General features: G+C 36.8%; 1 protein-coding gene across 6 annotated transcripts in view; it reads right to left on the reverse strand.

Annotated features, from left to right (window-relative positions):
- Positions 1–27,647, reverse strand: part of VWA3B (von Willebrand factor A domain containing 3B) — a 101,163-nt gene that overhangs the window by 30,065 nt on the left and 43,451 nt on the right. For 4 of the 6 annotated variants that reach the window (XM_064502004.1, XM_064501987.1, XM_064501994.1 and 1 more), the window contains 12 exons: positions 20,612–20,728; positions 16,499–16,695; positions 15,701–15,855; positions 13,052–13,190; positions 11,475–11,606; positions 8,351–8,449; positions 5,852–6,034; positions 4,331–4,458; positions 3,107–3,294; positions 2,294–2,431; positions 1,128–1,167; positions 851–1,007 (listed from right to left, as the gene is read on the reverse strand). In XM_064502004.1, the coding sequence (XP_064358074.1) occupies positions 851–1,007; positions 1,128–1,167; positions 2,294–2,431; positions 3,107–3,294; positions 4,331–4,458; positions 5,852–6,034; positions 8,351–8,449; positions 11,475–11,606; positions 13,052–13,190; positions 15,701–15,855; positions 16,499–16,695; positions 20,612–20,728 (1,673 nt within the window). The remainder of the gene's footprint in view (positions 1–850; positions 1,008–1,127; positions 1,168–2,293; positions 2,432–3,106; positions 3,295–4,330; positions 4,459–5,851; positions 6,035–8,350; positions 8,450–11,474; positions 11,607–13,051; positions 13,191–15,700; positions 15,856–16,498; positions 16,696–20,611; positions 20,729–27,647) is intronic. The other 2 variants (XM_064502010.1, XM_064502013.1) reach the window with 2 other exon arrangements.

Here is a 27,647-nt window from a genome sequence, read left to right on the forward strand (position 1 = left end):
TTCAAAACCTGCTTGCTATAGCAAAAATTCCCATTTCTGAATTTAATAAACAAATATGGAAACTTTAAAATGCATATTTGTACATTCATCATAAGTATTTTACTTAGCTGTATCACATCCCATTCCAAAAACTCTTGCTTACCCATTATTTTTAAACAGATCCTGTTTAGCTTTTTATTTTAACATTGTTTAGAGAAATAGCTGTTATTAGTTTAAAAGAATTGCAGCATGTTCATAGGACTTTCATAGACTGCATCATATAAGAATTAATTTAGAGAAACTTGCCACAAAATGGACTTCCTTTAGAAGGAATGACAATTACAGCTTCCTTGGCACACAATTCATTGTGAATTCTGCAATTCCATAATCTCACAATGCTCTACACATATCAATATTAGATTTTAATTACTGAATTCCCATGTCTTTAGAAGGATACAGGTAAGCCCTGAGAATGTACCAATCCACAAAAGCCTGCACGATTTTCTGTGTAACTTGATGAGCCTAAAATATAGAACTCCAGTGACTTAATACACATCAGTAGCGGCTGTGGCCCACAAGAAATTTCTAAACACCTGATGGCTGCACATTGCCATCAACTGGTAACTGCGAAAGAAAAATGAACAGCTCTAAAACTTGTAATTTCTCCACTTGGTAAGAAATACTATTAACTATCAGCTTTATCTTCTTCCTGATTCATGAATAAACTTTCAAGTATGTACTATACATTTCATGCACATCATAGTGAACGTCAGAGAATGCAGTCATGACGTGTAGAAACGAATAACAAAATCCTTTTTAAAACAATGCCAAGTTTTATGTTTGCTCTGAAACAGCCTCATCACATCTTTACCTCATCAAATACTTTAGAATACACATGCTTGTCCAGAACTGGGATGTATTTAGTATCATGAGGGACAGCTGTCGGAGCTAAGGCATCCATGATGGTTAGTCGCCTGGCAACCAAGCCATGAGTCCTTAACCAATGAGCCGAAGAAATATCTACAGAACTAGAAAAAAGAGACTGTAAGATGCAGTATGAGGTTGAAATGTATTTGAACAGTTCAATATAACTCAAGAAAAATATAAACTATCACCTTTGTAATATATCTATATATGCACACACATACCTTTTACATGTTCTTTTCACATCTTTCTGCACTTTCAGATCTGGGAAAAAAACATTTGCATTTCATTATGTCATGGCTTTTGTGCAGACAAAAGCACACACACTTATGCTGACATAGTAATAGCATCAACTTTTTATTTTGGCCTACTAGCAGTGTCACAAGGGCTGTATAGTAATGTCCATTTCAGTGGCTAAATTAATCAATGAGGATTATGTTTCCTGTGTTTCTTTCTTGGTTCTTGATCAATATTAACAGAGTTACTATATCCCTCATGATATCTAATTAATTAATAAAGAAATACGTAAAGTAGATGGGGAATAATTTAATTTTTTAAAAAAACCTTTGAACTTTTTACATATTTATTTCCTATAAACCAAAAGAAAGATTAACCAGTTTATCCCCAAATTCAAGATATAATACCAAGTAGTATCACTACTGAGATGGCCATGAGTGGCTAATTCAAGATATACCACTATGAAAATCTGTATAAACTCAAAAAGTATCTAAGAACTAAAAAGAAGACAGCAAAATGTTAAAACATCAAACATCTTTAAATATAGGTGAGGTTTTAGAAGAACTTACAGGACATATGATAAAGTTTGGAGTTGCATTAATCATTGAGAGAAATAAAAACTATCTGGATATATATCCAAGTCCCGCTGGAAATACTTTCGTCTCTACACATTCATTCTTCCCTGTGAGTATGATTTTAGCAAGTCTAAGCGCATTAATGAAGTGTAACCTCATTTTATGTTGGTACTGCAGAATTAGAACTAACAATTACTATATCACGACAACAATATATTACTGTATCACAACAGGAGTCTGAAGATGTATATACCCTGTTGATAAGAAGCAACTATGCTTCGGTCTCCTCTCTGCAGTCTTAGGCATAGCTGTAGCAAAACTGCAACACACTGTGGACATAAACAAGCTGTTCTCAAACTAACTGGCTTGGGCACTGGAGCAAGGAGCCTGGGAGCAGCAGCAAGGACCTTGTTAGAGTACCCTCCTGTACATCCAGCCTTCTGTATCTCTGCTGAGCTCCAGTCCTCTTTACTACAGGTCTGCATAGTTTGTCCCAAATGAGGCATCACTAATTTCAAACCTGTTAGAAGAAATGTTATCATCTGTCCCACTCCCAGCTTCCTGTTGTGTTAACTTGCCTTTGAAAGTGGTTGCAGATTTCACACTCTTTCTGACAGAAAAGCCCTTTTTTCCAGGAGATGTTCTTTCCTCTGGGCTTTCTTCCCTAGATTTCATGCTATGGCTCAGGATTCTCAACAGACTTGTCTTTGTTTGCTCTGTAGGTGTTGAAAGGGAAAGAAAGGAACAGCTAACTTTTTAGTCAAATGCATGCCAGGGATTTTTGAAAACTAAATTATTCTTTGGTGTCCAGTCCCAATTTTAAGGGACTGCCTGCACAAGATGTCAATGATAATATAACTTCAGTGCTAGTTTGTACTCTGTACTTTCCCAAGGGTGAAAACTTTTTTTCACATCAGCCAGCTAAACTTGGTTTCAGATTGCATCTATAGGATGCTTTGAGGAGAAACTTACTGCAATATGGAAAAACATGAGTGTAATTAATGCTGTAACTAATGAAACATAGATCAGATCTTCATTGTCATCAATGATGTACTCACTTGGATTAAAAAGAAATAAGTCAAATATCTACTGTTAACAAACTGCTTACATGGGTTTTAAAGCATTTCTGTCAAAACAGTTCCATCTTTCATTGCATGGCATGTGACAAAGCACAAATGAGCAGACATTTGTCAGTCTGGGTCAAATGAGTAAGACAGGTGAGAAGCAAAAACGATTAAAAATAAGTTAGAATTACAGGAAAAAGGGTTTTTACATAATCAAAGGCTTCATTTGTTCCCACAACAAGGGATGCTTTATTCTAATATTAAGACAATCCCTTAAAGTTAGTAAATAAATTCTACTAACAACTACAGTTCATTTTAGATTCTTACCTGCATATAGTGCTTTCTTCCTTTGGGCTGGACTGTCGCCAGCTGTTTGCCAGGCACGTACTGTGCACCGATGAGGAGTTAGTGCTGGCTCTTCTGAAGCACAGTATGGCCTATTGTTAAGAGTAGTACTCAACTCTTGAACATGTGTGGTTACAGAAGACACAGCAAGTATCTGCTTGTGATTACTGCTTTTAAGTGACAAAAACAAAAGAACAAGCAATAAATGACCTTCAAAAATATTATATCATTGGTTAAAAAAATGCTTATAAATGCTAAGCTAAAGTGTTCTGAAAAATTAAACACTCCTTTCAAATGTTTCCAAGAGTGCAAAATATTTGCTGTATTATCTTAGTCTGCACTTCCAAGGGAAGATCAAAGAAGGTTAAAATATTGTTAATTTTTAAACTATTTAAAAGTTGTTCATTAGACCATTTAAAACATTGTTCATTAGCCTGATGTATATTTTCTATGAGGTCAGAATGTTCTGTAATAGTTGCTTTGAATTCTAGGGGAAAGAGTAAAACAACCATCAGTAATGAAAGCGAGTGACATATATATATGTCCCAGCATTAATAAAAAATAAATAAACAAACTTTGAAACAAGTACTTATGTTCATTTTTATACTGGACAACCTACTTTCCCTTCCACACACATTAAATCATTGAACAGGACACTCCACTTTAAATTTGTTTTACTTATCTAATGCATTTGTTTTATTGTTAGCATATTTATTTTAATTTACTGCTTTTATTCAGTTTCTTAACGCAGGAATCTAGGTTTTCTTAACGTACTTTTTTGTCTTTGTACTATTAGTCCACAGATAAATCAGGCATCATGGAATGCTATTCCCTCCTTTTTAATAATGCAATGCTCCTGTGGGGATTACAACTAATACCATGTCTGAGTCTAGGTCTGTCTCTGCTCCCTAGACAGAAATTCAGTATAAACAGCCATGCAGAAAACTTCTCTACAGTGGCCCAGGAGCCTGCCTCCACTATGCTGAGGAAGGACCTCAGTTTGAACAGCCATTCTTGCGCTGTGAGACTTTCAGGGAGTTTGTCAACTGATGCTGAAGCTGGAAATACTTTTAATGATAAGATTACTTATCTTTTGATAAAAAGCAGGAATAAATATGGCATGAAAAAATGCAACACAGTGCAGAAGCAGAAACTTAACAGATAGATCCTAACACATATTAGCAGAATGGCAGAATGAGGACATACTTGTTCTCTGCATCTTTTTCTCCGTTACACCAATCCGTCATCAGACATTCATCATGAAAATTCTTCACTTTCTCTAGGTCTCTTTCTCCCTTTGCAATCTCTCTTCTTAAAAGGTGCATATCTTCACTCTGTCAAAGAGAAAATCAAATGTTTTATTACAATCACTCTCAAAATGCTTCCTTTCTGAACTGAAACTATGCAAGTTCTGATAATAATTTTGAATAATGATTCAGTTAGGACAACCACATAATTTTGGATACTTCTTCAGGTAGTCTCCCTGCTTCCTAAACCAAAGTTTGTTTTGTTCACTTTCTGCATGTACAAACAAGCTGACAGCAAAACAAGATAGAAGTGTACTTGGCAATACAGGGCAATCATTTATTGGATTCTTGCTTTTTAGGAAAAAGACTAGCATTCTCTAACAAGCCAGTTATGCCTTGTGACATGAACAGCCATACTTCTAAATAATAGAGTAAGGTTAGTAGCTCATAAATAAATAAAATACAAGATATGTACGTGTCAACTATTACTGTTCCACCAGTTTACAGATCACAGCTGTATCACATCTTGTCCTTGAAAAATGGGAAGTAAAAACCACAGTCTTTAAGTAAGTGTTGGAAGTGAACAGACTGGGAATCATTTGAACCACAGGCAGAAACAGGAAGGAAATTCCAAAGATGATCCCTTTACAACCCCCACAGGGCATAAATTCTGACCATGGAGCGCAGAGACTTTGGCCCTCATCTTTCCAACATGTGCCAGAGTCACATAGTCCACATCAGCAGAATCACCTAAACTGTCCAGTGCCTTCTCTGACATATTCCCAGAGCTGGAGTGTTTTCATATCTCCCTTCTTTTAATTACTCTCTGCAGCATTCTAAATTTCCTGCTACTGTCTTGTTCCCAGTTGCTCTCATTGTTCCACTACAACCATTTCTAAAATTTGTGGAACTAATTAACTGAGTGTTCACTTTAATTGAAAACCAGAATATGCTTTAAATGGGTGTTTCTTATAGCCTATTCAGAAATTTCCTATTGGGGATTGTTAGATTGAGCTCCTTAGTTACACTTGACAAGTCTCTGCTCTTCTAGTAACTTTAGTCATTACAGATTTCTCCCCAGTGGCTACTATAGAGCAAACTTTCAGCAAAATTCAGCTCTACATTCTCTCACTCATGAACAGGATAAAAATCATAGTTTTGTTTTACACAATAACTTATTTCTGAGACAAGAGATATCATATGTTTCTTTCAGAGCTGAATTTGGCCTATATGCATGTCTTCTTTTTAGCAACAGCATCACAACAAGTGTACTTTATGTATTTGGGCTTATTTGTTGTGATCTAATAAAATTCCAAAATCAAAAAAACAGCACAGTCATTGCTTTTGCATCACTTCAGATTTGACTAGAACTAACCTTGTTTTCTAAATAATATATTGTAATATGAAACTGCAGTAATGCAAATCCTGTGGTCTCCACAATAGCACAAAGAAGCAAACATACATATTTAGAAATACTCACAACAACAGCCTCTGCAGCTTCAGGATCAGTCAAATAAATGTTGTAATAATGAAACCGTCCTCCTGTTTTAGTAGCTAGTTCATGCAAAAATTTATTGGCTTCTGTATCATCGCAGTTAAAGGATACAGTATGAATGGGAATCTTATGGTGAAGCTGGACTTCAGCCAAAATTGTTTGAGGGGGCTGAAAAACAAAAGTGTATATTAAACAAGTGGCACTTAAAATATATTTATCAAAATGGAGAGAATTTGTACAGAATTTCAGCAGTCATACTACTGCTTAGAGCCAGATAGACATAGCTCACTTAAAAGTGTGGATTTTATACAGATTACATATTTCATAATTACATAAAATGAACTTATTTTGAACTAAATTTGAAGTATTGATGATGTGTTAGAGGCACAGGATACTCTAATAAAATAAAATTAAAATTATAAAATAATTAGTACATTTTAGTTTTGAAGTTTAAAGAAAAGTATAAAATTATCGGAAATTAAACTAATACACTGATGTTTAGTATCTCTGGAGGCACATAATTGGCTAAAATTTGTTGACATTTTTATTCAAATAGTTTAGTTCAATGACAAGTTGATTCATCACTAGGAAAAAAAACAGAGACAGAGAAAGTAGGAAAACTAGTGTTCTTCCTCTAATATGGAAATAAAAAGTAGGTGGGAAAGTATAAGATCTGTTCTCTCTTTTGAAGGATCTGGTAGCACGAAATTATCGGTCCAATTCTCTAACTTCAGATAACATTTATATTGTTCAGAACCCTGAGTTAAATCTTGAAAAAATTAGCTTTCTGTTGGTATTTTTAATATATTTGTTTGTTATTTCTCAAGAGCAAAAAGCAATTTTAGTCACTTTCACTTTCTATCTAAATAAAGTGTAACATAAATCACAAGAAAAAGTGTTATTAAATAGGTAAAAAGAAACAGACTATTAATTTTTAACATAATAAAATAATAGAATGAAGAATCTTAATAAATGTATTTTAAACCAATTTATTGTTTAATTAAATATGAATATATTCTCCTAGTTAGCAAAAGTAAGTGCCAAACAATGCACAGATTTTATTCAATTCTAAATTGAGAAGTTTTAATGACTGATAGCCAATAACAATCAACCTTTCTTTAAAAAATAACTAAGATTAAAACTAAAATTAAAACAAGATTTAAAACGTAAATCAAACTTTTTCATCTGCTAATTTAAATCAGGATTACACTCTGAGATTCAATTAACTTTGAAGCATATAAATCCACCTTGACGCCTGGGCTATTTTCCTTTGATCAAGAAAAACAGAGCAAAAAGAAAAGTAAGCCTTCAGCATTTTTTTCCTTATCAAGGTATAAAGAAGTTATTTCTGCAAGTTTATGATGCTTTCTGAATCACAGATTTATTGCATATGCTTAATCAATTAATTTTATTTGGCTTTCAACATAGCTATTTACCTAAGTAAAGTCAGGATTTTAGTGCATACCTGCCATTACAACCAAGCTAAATTTTCATGGATAAATAAAATATTTTTTAAATGCCACTCACAGCACACGGGCTACTTTTCACCACACATTACAACTTGAAAGTTCAGTTCCATTTATTTTCAATTCTAATTATATTTGATCAAGAACTTTTTTTTTTCAGCTTTTAGTTGGTGTTATATAACATGATATAATATGAACTATGAACATTTTAACTCATCGTGACAACACTTTCAGAAATAAGCGCATACTTTTGATATCATTTTCCATGTAAAACTAGAGCTAAAACAACTCCAGAATGATGCTACTCCAAAATTGCACCTGTGTGAGATTACATTTGGCTCAATAACATAACATGGAATTCTGTATTATATGGAGAGAGAATAACATGATGTCAATGGTAACACCTTTATATAAAAATAATGTCAATTAATTCAACAATTAGGCTCCTATTCCTCACACATGACATAGCCCTTGTGCGGTCTCTGTAACAGAACAGAAGGTAGCTACTTATATACCTAACGTGTTAGTTGGTAAAAAATATTGAACCCAAATTTGTTTATTTTGTTATCTGTCATTTTCTTTCTAGGTTTTCAAGCCATCACATAAGGTTGCAAGGTTCTAATATTTAAATCCAATCACATTATGGGATGTTCATTATTTCTCAATTTTTAATTCATGAGAACATTTTTGCTAAATTAGGAGCATAATAGGAACAGTTTAACATAAATCCTAAGCTTAGACATTAAGATACAACTTTAATCGATTATCGGATCCTTAAAACAACTAATCAGAAATTACATGAGTTATCATACATCAAATGTTGGACTGTGGGAGAAAAGTCCTCATCAAAGCCCTTTCACAAACAGCACATTTTAGAGATACAATTTATCAATATTACAACACCCTCCAAGAGACTCAGCTCTGCAGGTATGATATTCATTTCCTACACTTTGCTTTAGCCTTCTGACACCATCACTGCAGCACCATACTACTTCATTTTCTGTTATTTCAGAAATACCTGGTCAGGTCTCCCATCAGTCAAAAGATAAATGGCTTGAGTGTCAGTATCAGCAAGAGCAATCTGGAGAGCTTTGAGTGTATTTGTGGAAGTTCCAGCCTAGGCAACCGAAAAGTAGACGACAATGTTGAATGGCCAGAAAATCAAAGCAAATGTCAAAGCAGCATATATTGGCACCAAATTGGTATTCCATACTTATGCAGCCACATATTAGTGAAATGTTGAGCAATAGAAATATGAGTTGTAGAAGGAAAAGCAATCACTGAAAGACTATAAACAGATACGAAGATATACAATAAAGGGTAAATTGTATTGCATTTTCCCACTACTGCTCTTGATTGCCAACTCATCACACTCACTTGACATACGTATTTTACTTAATCAAATAATTCAAACTTGTAAATGAGTTGCTCAAGATATTTCTCAAAAATAGGGAAAGGACCTAGTGGTTTTCTGAACAAATTTCTTTCCAAACTATCTTCCATCTAATCCCTCAGCACATCAATGTACAACATAATTTAACTGTTTTTCAGCAAGAACATTAGCCATAACAACAAAAATACAAATAACAGTACTGTGCCTTCTTGAAATTCCTATTTGAGTAATGCTAATACTTTTCATGTGTCATTTACATAGTGTTCATGATCTGTCTTCTTTCTTTCCAGACTTAATGCAACTCCTAAACTCACTGAAATGCAACTTACAGCTTATAGCAGCCTAAAAACTACAATTATTTATATCTTCAGATTTGTACTTTTCAAACATTCAATGTACAAAAACTACCAAATTTACAGGAAAAGTGAGGTTTTATCAATGTGGGAAAATGTTTTGGTAATTCTTAGTATTAGATTTGAATAGGGCCCAAGAAAACTCCTTAAAAAGATACAAGTCTGCTTTATGGTACTATAATGCATGAGTACCTCTCTAGAGGGCAGTGAGGATTATAGTAGTGTAAGTGAGAAGAGGCTTAGGATCCACATATATAATGCACTGTAGAAGATAAATATATTTTTATCATCCCTAACCCGTACATGCAAAAATATGTTAAGAGAGAGCATTATTACTCAGTCCTATTAAGTGTGTTAGTTAAAACTTCTTCTGGTCCATCTCTCTTCCAAACAGTTCTGTTAGAAAGTGCAGAGAAAGTAAATCAGGTGAAATAGATGGTACACTCTGGGAGTGACTCTGTATAGCTATGTAAAAGTTACATGGGCCAGGTAAGATGATAGCTTAGATGCTTTATACTCCTATCTCCTTATCCATAAAAAGCTCTAACAGTACCCATTCATAATAACTAGCCTGAGCCATTTCTAGTGTTAAATATATCTAATATTCTTAATGTTTTAGTAAGCATCATACGGTTTTAAGCACATGCCACCCTTAATTAGGTCTAAATTAGCGATCCTGGGTCTTTCCAATAATGGTACATGGTTTTGAACTTCTTCCACTTTTCATGGGAAAATACATTATAATGTGGATGCTGATGATATGAGGGAAGTGCATGACTATGTATGTTATGGTAAAGCTTCTTAATTTTAGATTTCTCAAGTGCTACTGTTACAAGTGCATCACTGTTTTTGTAAGTGTATAAGCAAATGTGACATGCCTCAACTATGTGGCATTATCACCCCACAAAATATAAATGTTATCAAGCTCTACAGGATTTTCAAGGAACAGTTACTGTTTATAGCTCAACCTCCCTATTCAACATCTCTGGGGACAAAAGCATGTCACATGAGATCAAAGGATCTGTTCTGATCAATATTCAGAGTGATCTGCTGTTCATTTCAACTTCACTGTTAAGCCAGCTTTCTCATCTCAGACTTATGCCTGTGCTGTTTTAAACAGTCTAAAAGGTCAGCAGCAGATGACATCCTTGAAAAAACAGTAGACTGTTCTTGTACAATTTCCTGTGCTTTTCAGAAATCTAGAGCTGAACACTTGAAAGGAAATTTATAGAGTCAACAATTCACAGCTTCAGTGAACAATGATGAAAAAGGCCATTCCCAGTGCACATATAAAATGGTGTCGAATTAAACTAGTTCAAGGTATTATCAGAACCTGCATGATGTTGTAGCACATGTATGGCTTAACCAGAGACAATTCTCTGAGTCTGAAGAAAGGCATGAAAATTAAATTTACTAACAACATTTATAAGTATTCACTAACTGCTCAGCCAAGCCACACCAGTGTTTCTCCTTTCTCTATGCATTTGTGTTACTGTTTTCTGAGTATGATGGGTTATTAATCCTGCTTTTCAGCCTCAGAGGTATTATATATCTTCTCCAACTCCCTCATCCCCACGAATTTCATCACACCTGAGGAATTACAGTCATAATGGCGAGTTTTATTATATAAACATATGTTTTTTTGTTAGCAAATGTAACATGGGATATATATGTACTGTTATATGACTGATTTTCAGTCCCATGCTGGTGATGCTGCTGTCCACATTTGACACAATAACTGGTCCTAAGCTGCTGGCAGTTACAGTTAGTCTAGTTAGTGTGTGACTGGCTGACTACAAACACTTCTACTCTGTTTCAGGGAAAAATCATCAGCTTTTGGCCACAGTCAGAGAGAATATTGGGTAGATAGGTGGGTGTCTGGTCTGACTCAGTATGGCTGCTCTCATGTTTCTGCATAAGTTTAAAGTCAGCTGCCTGCCTGTGCACCAAAAAGGGGGAGCTCCTGCAGCTTACTGGCACCAGCTGGGAGCTGCTGAACAGACCATTTCCTAAAGCACCTGTGAGCTGTAAGTCTGCCCATGACACCCCTGGTCCATGCAGCATCCATGAAGCAAGAATGACAAATTTAAACACTGGATCTGAGCACTGTCATGTGTCCTAAAGAAATCAAACTGGTCAATGCTTGCATTGTGGCTATTAAAAGTATGTGGAATTAATATGAATTGTGAGTGGAATTAATATGAACGTATAAACATGCCCCCTGTTAAAAGATAATACCTGACACACACAAGACTTTTTACTCTGACCTACTAAACTCTATACATCCTCTGTATCAAGTCAAATACTAAGCCAGTCCAAAAAAAACACCATACAGAAAGGAGTCAGAAATAAAACTTTGTACAAACGTGCTTCTTAATAATTAGTTTCCTTGTTACCTCAAGCCCTTTTATCCATAGCCAAGCATCCTGCAAATTCTCCTCATTAACTTCAGCTAGTTTCTCTTGCCACGCCACTGCCTGAGCACTAAATTTCACAAAGTTAAATCTCTTTTTGTGTCTCAGTTGTTCCTGCAAGAGACAACATCTGAATTTTACTCAATGGTAAAAAAATATATACTTGTATTCTCAACTACTGACTAGTTAGAGTTGTCTTAATTCATATATAATTGATTATATGGTTACAATAAATTATGGTAATATTCAGTTATGGCATACAGAGAGACACATAGAGACAGAAAGATGGGGCTGACTCTGCCTTTAATTATTAAGATGATTTGAACTTCCCAGTGTAAATCTCCATTTACTCATATTGCTGAACTTAAACTATTTGAGCAGCAAATGTCTAGGAGGGCAAGAAACAGAGACGAGACTGGATACGAACATTAGGATAAGGAAGAGATTATGACTGTTCTACAAAGGGAATTGAAATGAGAATCAGAATAAGGTATCGTTTAGAGCAGGAGAATAAGAAGGAGAATTAAGACAGTAAAGGGAGAGTTAAGAATTTGCTGCAGTTGTTTTTGGACAGAAGTTGTAAGGGACAACAAAGTTTTGTGCAAGCTAGTATAAACTTTCAGAGCCTAGAATCTCTGATTCACTGTTATCACCATTTCTGTGCAGCTGCCTGTGAAACCTTCTAGCACAGTATTTAATCTTCTTCTAATGCTGATCCACCTAGACAACCACATCTTACTGTTTCCTATCAGTTACACAGTTCAAAAACCTCTGTTATAGTTTTAAATTTTTTAGCCCAACTAATGATTGCTATCAATGTCAGACTGATGGAATATTTATTTGTCAGTTGCTCATTTCAGGTCTAAAATAGACAAGACAAATGATGTTCTAACAGTGCCTGTTTCTCTCAACTATTAAGATAACCTTAGGTGACATCATTATAGATGTCTGAAATTAGGAGAAACAAATCCCATCTTAGGTGCGTCTCCCAGTACTTGCTGCTTCTGAGTCACTTCTGCACTCTGCAAGTCACTTCGCAAAGTTCTGAGTCACTTTGTAAGAGGCAAGCAAGCTCAAAATGCTCTACACCCTCTATTGTTAAAGTATGCAGCTGAATCTAGAACACTCATTACAAATCACAACATGTCTGTGGAATTAGATGACATTGCTTAAAAATAAAAATGAAAATGCCAAAAGCTGTTTCATTGCATCGCACTGGGTTTCTTCTTTTTTTCTGTTTTTTTTTTTTTTTTTTTTGAGGGAGGTAGCTGGTACAGAGGAGATAGTTAAGCCATTTTAATTTTTAGTATTTTCTGCATAATTTTTTCAAATATTTGTATGAAGGGAGAGGAAAAGAGAATAAAACAAAATGTGGAGAACACAAAAATATAAATTTTTAACTGAAAAATGAGCACTCCATAAAAATGAAAATATTTTTATAAAGCTCATATTTTTGGTAAATTATTTTTAAAAACATTTTAAAAATTACAGTAACAATCATCCAAAAAAAGGTTAGCCTATTCTAAAATGCTCCTCAGTCTTCAGAATCATCATCAAACCTGTATGAGCTGAAATATTTTCTCCTTCACCAAAGACAACTTGTCCTTCATAGACTGAGATGTATCAACAAGAATATAGACATCATCTTCAAACACATTTCCAAAGAGCCCTCTGCTTCCTTGCTGAAGCCACTTAATCCTGGGGAAAAAAAAAAAAAAACACACACATCAGAACTTGACATATAAGATCCTCAGAGCACTGCATATCAGAATCTAACAGGAAGTATCTTTTTATCATTGCTGCATTTCTTATTCCCTTTCCTTAAGCATCTGTTACTAGTCACTGTCATAAGCAGTATACTGACCTGAAACCTTTAGTCCGTCACTACATAATAACGCAAGACTCTCTTATTTTCTTATTTCAGTGGGAACTAGGAGACAGACAAAACACAAAGCTATACAGCAACTTTATAATGTCAATTGTCAGATACTGACTGGCTATTACCATGAGGAAGAAACAATTTCTATTGCCTCTGTAACTGTTCTCCAAGCTGAACTCAAGAAATCACATAAACATATGCTAATATCCCTCCCTATTCAGGAAATCACTTGAGAACCTATTCTGCAAGGAATTTAAGCACTTTAAAGAGTCTTAATGTAACACAGATGCTTAAATGCCTTGCTGACCTGGGGCCTTAACCACAGACTTAGTTTTACATTTTAAACAGAATTTAAGCATGCCTGCCAGTTAAATATGTGCATGCATACAGTTGTGTACAAGAACATTTCTTCAGTAATGGCTACAACTGGTTCAAATCTAATTTCCCCTGAGAGTCATAAACTCCTTGACTACTCTGAAGCATAGGCATTTAACAGGCAGAACATAATGGCCTTGGGAAAAATTCTACTCACCTCCAGAGAGGTTAAAAAAAATGATACAATAGAAACTGAAAGTAACCTATTATGTTTTCTACTGACAGACATTTTACCATTAGTTATTTCCCCAAAGTGTTTGATGAAGTCCACCAAGATTTTGTAACAATGAGATAAGCAATTCAAAATAGCAAAACCATAATCATGGCTTTGCATTTCAAAAATATAAATTCCTCAAAGCCCTTTACCTCAAATTTTGCTTTATATAAATATATAAGTATATAAATATTATCCTAACTATAGCAAAGATGGAGATACACCAAAAGTAATAATAAAATTCTGCTCAATCTTGCTAAATATATTCAGGCAATTACAGTTTTGATAGAGAAGAAGCAATAAAATTATAAAAGAAAGTTCACATCCTGCTTTTTTCAATGAGACATCTCATTGCCCTAATATACAAAACTGAGAGCACTCTTTACTCTTTCTTTTGGCTCTAGGATATCTATTTCAAAACTTTCCTTCTTTTCCTAATGTAGATATAAAAGCTAAGATTCACTGAGTCTATAATGGAGATATCCACATTGGAGTGACTCAGAAAGACTCCTTTTGCAGACAGCAAGACAAACAGGCATTTCTAGGGTAAAATCCATTTGACCTATTTGGGGCCTTCTGTAGGATAGATGTGTCATATCCTAGAATTGCCTATTTTTGTGTAGCCTTCATATAGAACCTGCAAGTATGTCTATACTGCAATATAAACTATGGAGCCAGCTTGAACACTGAACCCTTGATGACGTATGCTTCTTCATAGTTAGCTCATACCCTGCCTCTGATTTAGACTGTTCATATTTTTTCTCTCTAACACAAAATTGCAACAAAGGCAGATAACCATTATCAGTATGGGCACAGGCCAATCTATGCTACTTGGTATCAGAGCCAGGTATAAATCCCTGGTCCCCTTTCATTTAGCAGTGTTGTCATAATTTAGACGACTAGCTCAGCAGCAGACATCTGCACTTGATCAGCAGAACAGCCCAACTACTCACGGTTTCACAGTTTCAAATGGTGTGTCATCTTCAATTGTTCTAGGAATATTTGAGGGGAGAGATTATCTAATTTCAGATAATGCTAGCCCTATTAACAATTAGGAAAAAAATCTGTCCTTGTGAACACTTTGTATTATAAGTAACATATGCAAGCTCCTCTGGCAACCAAACAAGTGTTCCCTTTTGGCAAGTTCCTGCTCCTGATAATGGGAGTTCTGCTCCCCACATGATGACAGCATGTATTTAACCTTTGTTCCATCTTTTTAGGGAAGAATATCACTGAAAAAGAGCAATTTCAGAAGAGCACTTGGTTCACCATTGCAGCTCGCCCATTTACAAGGAAACCTATCTCAAGGCTAGTGAAATATGCTCTTAAAGTGCAAGAAAGCGGAAACTACAATCATCTGTTTTCTCCTTTAAAGGTATCACAACAGATTCTTAGGTAAACAGAATAAATGTCTACCAAGTCTTACTGATAATATTAGAAGTTCTCTGGCACTTTGTGTTCCAATGCTTTTTGTAACTTCAGCAGTATTTCAGTAGTGTGCAGAATTACTTTCATTTTTCTGATCCAGCAGGAGAATAAAAGACAACAAAACTGTTCATCAGATTACTTACATAGCTACTAAGAAGTCCTATACACACAATTCTGATCTAAAAATGGATTTCTGCCTTAATACTCCTACCGGCAGTTTACCAGCCACTTCAGTTTATTATGGCAGTAAATGAAAGTTTTCATCGTCAATGTAAAATAACACAAACTGAATTTATGTGACAGAAAACTAACCTTCCTTGCACTTGTCTGAGAGCAGTCCTCATTTTCTCTTCATACTGCTTGTATTTTTCTGAAGTAACATGTACATGAACTACAGAACCATCTTTCCAGAAGGTATGTATAAACTTGTCACAGTATTTTGCATGAATTATCTTCCTCTTTGTCTCCTACAGCAAAGAAATACAGGTTGCATATTCCAAAACATATCCTTTTGCAGTATGCTATAATATTTGGAACACAGACTTCAAAGGTACATGCTTATTGCAAATGAACAGCTGCAGAAATGGACACAGCATAGAGTGGTAACAGAATTTGCTCCTAGCGAAAGTCTCTAGAAACTGTTTTCATACTGGCAGCTAGGAAGAACAGAAGCATACTGAATAGCATAATGGTGGAGCTAGAGAAAAACAAACAGCAGACAAATGAATCCAAATTCGTCTAAGGATCTATAAACACTGGAGTAGTTGGGACCTAGCCTTATAAGGAAAAAAGAAGATGACAAGCATTCTTTGCCCTACACCATGTAAAAATGTAGAATAATAACGCATTGCTGAAACCAGTCCTGAGTCCTCCTTCCAGATCATATGCAGACCAGGAAGGCAGGTGCGGTCATTTTCAAATCGACAGCTCTTTGAAGAAATCTTATTTATGACCATTTTTGTCCCATCCCACTAATAAACCAGTTTTAACAAAACCCACATAACAAAAAAACATACACTTAATCATAAATTCAGCTATCAACACTTCAAGTTTTAAACTAAAAAATAAACAACAACGCACAGGATGTGAGGGAAAATTAACAATACTGACAGCATCAGTTTGTGAAGATTCATCCTCTGGTTTACTTTTTATGTGAACAACCCCATCTGCGTGGCGAAAACTACAATCAGCAAGTGCATCATACACTGTCAGCTTCCGAGCTTTCAAGCCATACTTCTGTAACCACTCCTCTGAAGTCAAATATTCATCAGACTTATGCTCCTGTAATGGATGATCAGGTTTGGCTGCTAATAAGGAAAATAAAAACAAAAACACGTTCATGTTTAATATGGTTCATTTTGGACAAGCCATTTCCAAAAAAAGATATGATACTGGGGTCAAAATTTTCAAATTTATGGCCAAAATTTGACTCCTAAACTCTTGCTTAGGCACTTAAACAAACAGTTTCATTTTTTAAAACTATGACCATCAACAGATACTGTTTAAACCAATAACAGTTGATTAGGCCATCAATTTAATTGCCTAAATATTGATTTAGGAGTCTAGATAATCATTTTTTATTTTCACAGCAGAACTGATTTGCAGAACTAGTAGATTCTGACCAGAATACAGAATTAAATAATAATAATAAATGTCCAGATATCCCCCAAACTTAAAACGTAAAACTATATGCGGTGTAAGAAGATATGACCGTCATTAAGACTTCCTAGCATATTCCCTTATCAGCTCTAATTATCGGGTTTTGGGGAGGGGGTTCCCAAAAAATAGTGTCTGACTGCTAACTAATTTTCTGTGTTATAGGTTTGCCTAAGCATGGTTGTTATAAGGAAGGAATAGAGCTTAGGAGAGAGACAGAGAGATAGTGGTTAAATAAAAGAGTTTGGATGATCCTCAAAAGATGGAGGAAAATACTTTGTTTTGTCATATAGCAATTTTCTACAGATGGTTTGTTAAGGAGCTTTCACACTTTTGGGCTTTGTAGGAGAGATTCTAACTTTGACAGAGAGTCACCTGTAGCAGGCCTGTGCCTCTTGCCAACCTTATCATCTAAATTTTGTCAAGTTTAAAACTCTTATCCATCAGCAGAGACCTATTAAAATTTGGCAGCTAAATTCTCTAAAGATTACTTATTGCTCTGAACTTGTTCGGCTTGCACTGACAGCTTTGGAGTGAGCGGATATTTCTGACTGATTTTCAACAGTCTCCACTTCAGTTGTGGGGTATTTTATTATCAGGCAATTCTTTGCAACAGATTCCTTTATAATTGGCACAACTCATCAGAAAACCAAGAGCAAAGAAGGTAAATAGCTACAGGATTAATTTATAAAAGGAATATTTTTGGTAGTATGAAGTTTGCTTTAACTATTGAATTAGAAAATGCCTGAAGAGATTCCTTCATAAGATGTATAAATTCAAGTAGAATCATTTGAGAAAAGGAAACATCAGAAGATATAATTGGAAATTCAGTTGAGAATGCAGGCTAACACTGTATCATGTTGTTGGTTCTTTGAGAGAAGGCCATTTAAGGTAAAAGGCAAACTTTGTCTTTGGCAGAGATTTTGCTCTGTTTCTCCAAAATATTGCCTTTTTAGAGCCTGAATACTTGTGTACCATCTTACATCTCTTCTGTGCTCTCCCCCTAGCATTTGTTATTGATATTGAAAGAAACAGGATTATTTTTTTTCTTATGTGGTATGACTGTTCTCATGTTTACATTTTTCATATCATACTGTTTTATAAATTCTTTAAGGACCTTCTCCTTAAGATTGGGAACTGTGTATCTCTGGATACTGGTAACTGGATAAAGAGCTCTACAGTCACTCATCACTAGCTCAATAAACCACATCTAAACTGAATGACCAGCAGTAGTTCTCATAGCAAGGTGAATTTATCTTGTCACATTTTAATTTCAGTGGACTTTTGTGGTATAAGCCTAGTTAGATGCAGCTACAGTGACTACAGTATTGATATCCTGAGCCTGTAAACAAACCTATCTGCTGCCTTAACAAACAGAGGGAACAGCCAGCATCAGTGCAGGTGCGGGGTCAGAGTCTGTTCATGTGGAAACATTTGCTTTCTGATTGCTTGTGGCCCTTAGGACAGCTAGTCTGACAACTGTCACAAACGCACTTATGTAGTTCTAAACAAAAGTCTGTCATTTTTCTTTTTTCCAGAGGCTTTACATAAAAAGTCATGTCTCAGTTCAGGTAACTAATGCATTATCTGAAAAGTCAGCAGAAAATCTGCCTCTTTCTGTTTCCCCTGCTACAGAACCCTGCAATCTTTAGAACAGGTTATATTTTACAGCAGAGCATTTTAAAGAGATGAGGAAGGCAAAAACAGGAAGAAAGGCAGACAAACAGAAAAACTGCAGTTATTTGGACCAACGGGCAAAATTCAAACAATGCTGAAAAACTGCCATAATTTAAATGTAAATCACACTGTAATTTAATTTCTTTTAATACATCTATAAAGTGATTATTTTTGAAGGCATACACTAAAAGAACACTAAGGCTGCACAGTCAAGCACTCATAAATTAACAAACACTGGAATTAAAGCTGTCCTTCCAGCGTTTGTGTGGTCCCTTTGTTCACCTGCATTATGATAGAGTTGTTAAAACTTCATATGGGAAGTCCTGCTAATTTAGAGGATGTTATCATCAGAACACTGAAGAACTGTATAATATGCCTTCACAGAATAATAAAGTCAAGCTAAGTCGTGCAGAGTTATGTTATTGCCAGATGCCAAATCCAGTGCAGGCAGAGAAGGCTCCCAGCTTCAAACCTTCACCACCACAACCCACATCATACACCTCAACACACTGCTGATAGAGAGTTCAGGTGATGTACAAGTGACTGTACAAACTGTTCTTCAGCAAATGATCCAGAAAAGGGTATCTGTCTCCCATCTCCATCTAGCCAAAGTGAAAGCAATTGCACTGAAAAAACAATACTGGAGCTACACAAAATCACCAATGAGTTGGGCTAACTCAGCCTGAATATTGTATCAGCTTAGGCAAAAAACTCACACTAGACTGTATGCAAGTATTTTAAAACTAGGGACTAATGCCGAATATAGGCATTGACAATCACAACCACGATCATGAAAAGCCAGCCTCTCAGTTGCAATCTAATGCTGAAGCTGCCTAGACTTTACAAATTCCTAGGTCTGCAGTATTTAAAACTTGCCAGTGTTATCACTGTGCTCCAGAGCATGCCCAGAGCACCTGCATCTCAGCAGGGCTGAACAGCTTATCGACAATCCCTGTTTAACTCTCCCAGGGATTCAGAAACCAGTGTTGCTTCTATCTCCAGAAAGGCTGAGTCCAATATGCACAGAACAACAAATGGATTGTGCTCTGGACAAAATATAATGGTGGAAGCTATTTGTTTAATGAACAGATGTGGGTGTTCCTCCATGTATCTTAACATAACAGTGGTCAGAGCACTCACCAGAATGAGAGTAATTTGGTTTCAATTCTCTACCTCTGCCTAAGAGAATTCAAACTTCTTCCCTTTCAGGGGAATATCCTAGCTACCAGATTAGAGGCCATCCCAAGAAGATCGTGATGGGAGAAAGATAGGGTACTTCCCTAGCACTCTGCAGAACACAATGAAAGATTTACTGGCCCAGGCAGAAAAGGAGAGAGCGCAAAAGAGGAAATAAAATTCTCAACATCAGTGGTGAGTACATTAACCTAGAAGAGAGGTGATCCAAGTTACAATCCCTGTTTCTCAGGCTGTTTCCGTATTTTGTCCAAGCGCTGTTTAGTACAGAATATGGAAACAGTCCAGGATGCTGTAAAATCAGTACTCTGAGGCAAATACCTAAACTGGTAGGCTCCAGAACGCTAGGCTTGCTTTTTATCTCTCTCAGGTACAAAAAATATCTTGAAATGTAGGTAATTTCCAACCCGAGCCATTGCTGTGAATTAATAATGGTGTGTTTCAGCCTGAGGTGTTAAAATTCAGCAAGTTTTAAGCAGTAGTAAACAGAGGTTTGTAATGGAAAATTTTAAGCAACCCTGCATTCAGATGCCAAGTATAGATTCTGCCTATGTATAGACATTGCTGCCAAATCCACCTAAGTGGCACCAAGGAGGAAATCATCCCTAAATTGATATATAGTTAAAACTGTCCACAAACAAAACAAATTGATCATGAATACAATGGTCACTCTCCTGAAAGAAACATAAACGATACCATCTTGAGAAGCAGGCTGGTCAGATTCTGATAAAATTTTCTGGACTTGTGTCAGTGTACTCCTGGCTTCCTCCAACTCCTTCCAGATTAGGAAGGCATCTTCACAGACACCAGCTACTGCAAAAGGAATAACAGATAGAACTTGGCATTTTGAGAAAAATCCTGCTTTCACCTTTATAACTTCTCAACTACCATGAAGTCATTGGGTTCATCCAGATATTGCTGTATGACCTTGTTCATAGGGTCCCATTGCAATGATAAGTGCAGTTCTTTGATGGCAGTCAAAAAAGCACTTAAAGCTGGCCCCAAATTCTCTGTACAGAGAATGCCAGGACATGAGATGTGCTTAGCATGGTAAGCCTGGTAACCTACAGAGTTGGCCTCAGTCCGTTCCCATAATACAAGCAAATCTTTTTTAACACTATCAGACAATAATAAGGAAATTCCATACAGAAATTCATATGTCGTCCCCTGGACTTCATTGCAAAGGAAGGCTCAAAATATTAGATCCAACCTTGAAACTTTAAGGAGATAACATTTTCAGATCCTTCAATCTCCTGAAGTATACAGGTATCTTTAAAATTCAATCTTTTTCCCTGAAGAGTATGTGATTTAAGTTTGTTAAGATACATTTATCTTCATCTTAACAAACCTCGGCAATTGTAATTACATATTAAAAAAAGAAAAACCTTTGCTATCAGGCTATAGTCTCAAATAAATGAACAAATCCAAAGCTGGAGTTGACACAAGGTTCTCCTTATATCGACAGCTATGTTTGTTTAAAAGATTAAAATGTGTATTTACTTAGTAGAGTACAATTATTAAAATTGAGGCACCATGTGTATTTAAGCGGTCTACAAACTACTAAGAAAAAAATGTGTTAAATTAGGTTAATCCCAGAGCTTAAAACTGCAATATAGGACAGACTGTAATACAGAAAAATTGCATGTAGTATTACAGTAAAAAATACATAAAAGGGGCCAAATCATAAGCTCTCCTAACTGTAAATGCAGACTACAACCTATTGCAGATTACAACCTATTACTGAATTGCAGATGAAGATGCTGAGTAAGTCAAAGTATATTTTAGCATCCAGTGGTTTAGTGAATATACAGTGGTTCACTGTACAAAAGATAAGACATGCAAGCCTGTCTACTAAAGTAGGCTATCAGTTAGCAAACAAACCTGATCATTTTGTTCTTTGATAAACTTCCTTGAAATAGTAATATGAACAAATTTTACAAAATCACAACTTAATTTTACATGTGAAATCCTTCTTATTTCCAAGAAATATTCTGAAATGTGTTATTGTACAGTGCCATCTCCTGGGACTTGCCTGTACTTAAAAAAAAATCTGCTTCAGCCAATACAACAAAAATCAACAATTCCTCAGTCGCAAAAATCTTAAGGAAAGCAAACCTTTCCACAGTATAAAACATAAAAGGCGGAAAAAAAAATAATTCTGTCATCATGACCTTACAGGTTTAATAAATGTATTCTGTTCAAATACTTAGGGATGCAAGCCTAGCTATCTAGAAAGTCAACTTTTCTTTTAAAAACAATCCCTCTCCAGAAATGCAAAACATACAAAATATGATTATTAGTAAAGTTCCATCAAGTAGGGAGCTAGACATTTCCTGATGAGTAGCCAGCCACTGAACACATATCTGTTGTAACAGTACAGAACTAAAACCACAAAATTAATGCATTCACACACATGCACGTATTTCTAAATTTAAGACTGTTGAGAATGCAATCCAGTGAAACCACCTTCCACGGAATCTATATGTCTTCCACAAGCGATCAAATAGCAGAATCCAGATATAATTCTATGAAGGTACTTTATGTTATATTAAAAATATTGAAAGAATTAAGAATTTTTTAACTACCTTCAAAATAATATGGATGATTTTATAGTGTTTCTTCATTTCCCCTTTAATTAATGCTATGGACTCTTCAATTTTACAGGAATATTGCTGTTAATTCCAATAACACATGCATTGAATTAACATTACACAAGAAAGTATTTTTTCTTATTTGCTTTTATGCCGCAACACAGCAAAGTAAAACTGCATACATTTTTAAAGTAAATAGGTTTGATGATGCATATTTTATAGGACAACCACAGGCATCAACAACTCTAATTGCTAATGTCAAGTTGCCTAGAAAACCTTTCATCCAGGCAACAGTCTTTCCCGGGTTCAACTGGAAGTGCAGGTTGCAAGCAATGCCACCAAAGCAACTTTCCCTCTCCGCATGGGACACTCACCTCCGCCTCCACCTCTTTTCCTTTATGGCTAAGGAGAACTGGGAAGGAAAAGCTGTACCTCTAGTAGCTGAGTCCCCAGACCCAAAATACACACAAACACACACAAACACACACACACACACACACACAAACACACACACACACACACACACACACACCATCCTCTGGGCAGTGGTTTTGAACCCGTGGCCTCTCCCTAGTTGACTACTTCGAAGCGCATCAGTGAAAAATGACTAAGAAAAACAAACCTCTTGTCAGTTTAAATTCTCTGCGTTCACACCTCAGTTGTGCCATTTTTAGGGTCATGAACCGCAAAACAGCTGCAAACCACTGCCCCGGCGGCACCATCCCAGCCAAGGCCCCTGCTCCGTGTCATTCCCCAGCCCTCGCCCCTCTATACTAACCACCCCAACCCCCAGTAACCACCTCATCTTAAAAAACACGCTTTAAGGGTTTTTAAGAGCTTTAAGGGTTTAAGGGTTGTTCCACTCGCGAGGGGGAAACAGCCCTCCCCTCACCCCAGCCACGAAGCGGCCCACTCGGCCGTGCCGGCTGACAGTTTAACTGTCCCCTGGGCTCGAGCCAGGAACCCGCTGGCTCCATTTCAAACGATGTCAGGGGCAACAGCCACAGCGCAGCCGACAGCCACAGGAAACACATGAGTGAAACAGGGTATTAAGGTTAAAAAGGTTATTTTTCACTCCTGCTCGTCCCCCTCCTTGCCTGACTCTCTGCCGCAATAAGCATGCACCACTGCAAGCCTGCAGAGCAACGGCAGCACCAGCCCAGGGTCCTGCTGCAGAGAAGCAGGCTGCTTTTTCACCTTTGGCCACCAAAATTTCAGTGAAATGAGAACAAGCACTTACAAAGTGTGCAGCTGGCTGTGCTCAAGGGGGCCTGGCCCTCAGTAACATGGTTTCTCTCCCTGAGAACGGAGTCCCTGAAACAGATGAAGAGGATGGGAAAGGGGACGAGGGAGAGCATGGGGCAGCAGCATTTTGCTGACACCTGCTAACTGAGAAGCAAGGCAATACGGCTAAGCAAAAACGCACTCATGCTTGCACATATACCTGTAAACTAATAACCATCCTCATTTCCATCTCCCAGTTATTTCACACTGGCAGGCAATCTTAAAAGAAGAAAGTTTTTTCCACACCTACCTGCCAGCAGGCAAACTCATCCAGTCTGACAAGTCATAAGCCAGTTGATTTCATATGCAAGATACAATAACTGCTTAGAAGAAAAGCCTTACAAAAAAGCCTACAAAATCTACAGTATCTTTGAAAATCATGCAAATACCAACACAACTGTAAATCATGCAAAACAGAAGTATTTCTTCCTTCTCAGATTATCTGACTTGGACCAGGGAAGAGAATCCAAATGTCATATAAGAAGATATATTTTAAACTCGATTTGCTTGCAAGTTAAGAGTGGCCATTTAATTTTTCCACTGCTGGTCCCTCCCTCAGCCTCTGTGGGGCAGCAAAAGATAGCAGTATTCCCAGAAGTGCTGATTTTCTAAAATCTACACTTAGAAGGGAATGAATCAGAGGTACAAAGGACCATAAGAGGGTCAGCTGCTGCCTGTACCTACTACGTCCAGCAGCAGAGAAACTCATTCTAGCCAGATCCTGCCCCTTTCCCACTGCGCAAATCGACAAAGTAAATGAACTTTGTACCCCATGTGGTACTGCAGAGCAGCTATTTGCATCACTCTCTACACATTAGCAAAGAGATTTGCCAGGCCAAGGTTAGGCTGCTAAGACTAGACAAAGCATATGTAAGGAAAAAGCAGAAACAATAATCTTTACGATAGCTTGTGAGCAAAGGAGCCACTCTGAACATACTATCTCAGTTCTCTGGAGCGTGGGTTCTCTCTCCCCCATGCCTGTGCAAAGATGTTATACATAAGGGTGGCACTGTTATGCTTCCCATCTACATATAACAACCCAAATTCTCCCTGTGACCATCAGGTAACTGTGGACAGTCAAGCAGAATGAAGAGTACAGCCTACACTGTTTGTAAGTCAGTCAGACACATAAGCCTATGCAGCCTGGAAGAGTCCTCTGGTTATTCCAGAGGACTGTCCATGCTGAGATATATTCTTCAGATTTCTCACATCAGGCAATTCCTGATTTCAATCCACTGACATTTTCTTTACACATGCCAACTCATCTATTCCATCACACAGAGAAAAACACTGCCCAGAGATTTACTGTTGTTTCTATTTTAGCCAACAAGCAGCTACTATTCATTACAGGATCTAGCTCAAAATGCCTTTGTTCTTCAAACCCTGTTCAGCACTTATCTCACTGTCGCTCCAAGCAGATAGCACAACTGTGCACTTCCCAGGAAGAACTTCCTCTGCAGCTTCCACCATCTCTTGCTCCCTATGTCTTCAAGTTCCAATCTAAATTTCATATTCCTTCCCTTAAATTTCATTTCCCTTCCCTCTTCCATTTAAAATTTTAACTACGTAACAGAATTGCTTAATTTGCACCTTCTTGCAGATGAAGAAGCTGCACAAAGGATGTAGGCAGAAGTAATAACTGGAAAATCAGTGCTGGAAGGATAAGGAGATACTACCACATTTGTCCAAATTAGGCTTTATATAAGAGCATTGCTTCTGCCTTAAGCAGATCTCAGTCTGCCAACATAAGGACCCTAATTCTTTAGTGGCTTACACCTGTTTTGATCTTAAGCATCCATTCAAACTGTGTTATAAAAAATTCAAATTGGGCAGTTTCTCACGCTTACGTTCTAAATGACTGCTCAAGATGCAAAACAGGGGAAAATTAAGCTCTTACCTAAAGTTTTAAATAGCTATTTTGGTTAAGTATATGAAGAGTGAACATGAAGATACCCTGTATTTGCAAAATTATGTTATTCAGTGGATACGCAGAAAACTATCAGATGGTCTTAAAATGGCTTCTTCAGTCCATAAAACATAATGAATTTGAATTTCCAGCTGTTGTATTTGTGGTGCAAAAAGAAACAGAATCAAAATGTCCATGTGCCTCCCCTTAATTTCCAAGAAACACCACATTTGGAAGATTAAATATCTGGTTCATTTTCTATTTATTTCCTTCTACAGTTTATGCCACACATCCAAGAACCAGTTTCAGAACGCATTAGCAGGTAATCAACGTTTTTATCATTATTGCCTTTTACATCCTTCAAGGAGACTCGGAAACAAGAGGCATCAGACACAGACCAGAATAACGTCTCCAATGTATTTTCTTTTCTGAAAGGATTTGAGATTCCACGTATTACTGGAACACTCTCATTGGCTGTCAGTGATGTCACAGCTGTGGTTATAATACCCAGTAAGTGCAGAAAGCTAATTGTGCTCCTTTTTAATGTGTAAATTCTACTCCACAATAGCAATAAGACACAGCAGACAATGCATTTCAAGGAGATTACTGCCCTTTTCAGTGATTAAAGCTACTCAGCATTCAGCTTTAGAAACAGTGGTGAGGAAGTAATTTCAGTCATACAGGAGCTCTAGGCCTGTCTATTGAAACAGGCTGGCTGCCTGGGGGAAGAGGAAAGTCCCCCCCTGAAATGGGGTCCAGCAAGGAAGCACTTGTAGCAGGCTGAAGGCGATAATTATAGTGCTCTGAATTCATATGAAATGAGAGAGACAGTCATACTCTGCTGTTAGCTTTTAAACGCTGTGCAGGACAGGCTTTGGTGTCCTTTCATGAAGCAAACAAACAGTGACACTTTGCCCTCTTATTTCTGGCCCCCACCATGGTTCTCTTGTACTGTTATAATCATGGTCATAGTGTACAGTGAAGGATAGCTTAGTATGCAAGGAACTAGTCTACGACCTGGGAAATACGGGCTAGTTAGTCACAGACTGCCATATGAATTTAGCTGAGTCACAAAATCCACCTTATGCCATAGGATCCCTAGCACTAAGAGGATAATACCATTCTACCTTTGGGGCGACACTCACGTGAAGTGCTCTAGCATAATGCAGATGTGAACCATGACAGTAAAGAGGTCTTATGCCTCCTGATGTTCAAAATACACCAGTTTTTTTAATTGAATGTCTGCTTATAAAGATTTCGGACATATACAGCCTGACTTCACAGCACAAGCTGTCTTCTCACAGGCTGGTTGAAACCCCGATGCACTAAGGTTGATTTATCACAGAAAAGGTAGCAGTATGACTAATAAGAATCACATTGAGAGCTTTTGGCCCAGCCCCACCCCCATTAAGACAGGGATTCTGCTCCTCCTCTGCTTCTCTCTGCTATTTGTTTCCTCTTGTATTTTTTCACTTTTTTAACCTCTTTGCTCCCTCTTTTCTCTGGTTCTTTTTACTGTGCTTTATACTGATAAATTCAGATCTTTAGAGAAGCAAGTCAACATCATGTGGTTTTAATCCCTTTATATTAGGTAAGAACTTGGCCTGTATCAATGTGGCTGTTGTATCAGCTGATCTGTCATACCCTTCCTGTCTTTCTTTCCTCTTCATTCCTGCCATTTCTCTTTACATTTCCACAAGGTCACAAGCACACCAGTACTATTCCATATCTTATTAAATAAATGTTCTTGCTTCTTCTCCTTTTTTCACTTCTCTTTCAGTCTCTCTCATGAGCATATCCTCTGCTTTCTTCACTTCTCTCTTTTCCTTTCCCTCTCCTTCCAACCCACAGAATTTCCATTTGACCAGCTCTGTCCTCACTCCACCCATGCCAACAGAAGACTTCTTTTGAGTTTACATTTGGCAAGTTCCTGTATTACATTGCTATTTTG

The sequence above is a fragment of the Dromaius novaehollandiae genome, chromosome 1, assembly GCF_036370855.1.
Source record: "Dromaius novaehollandiae isolate bDroNov1 chromosome 1, bDroNov1.hap1, whole genome shotgun sequence".
Taxonomy (NCBI): Eukaryota; Metazoa; Chordata; class Aves; order Casuariiformes; family Dromaiidae; genus Dromaius; species Dromaius novaehollandiae.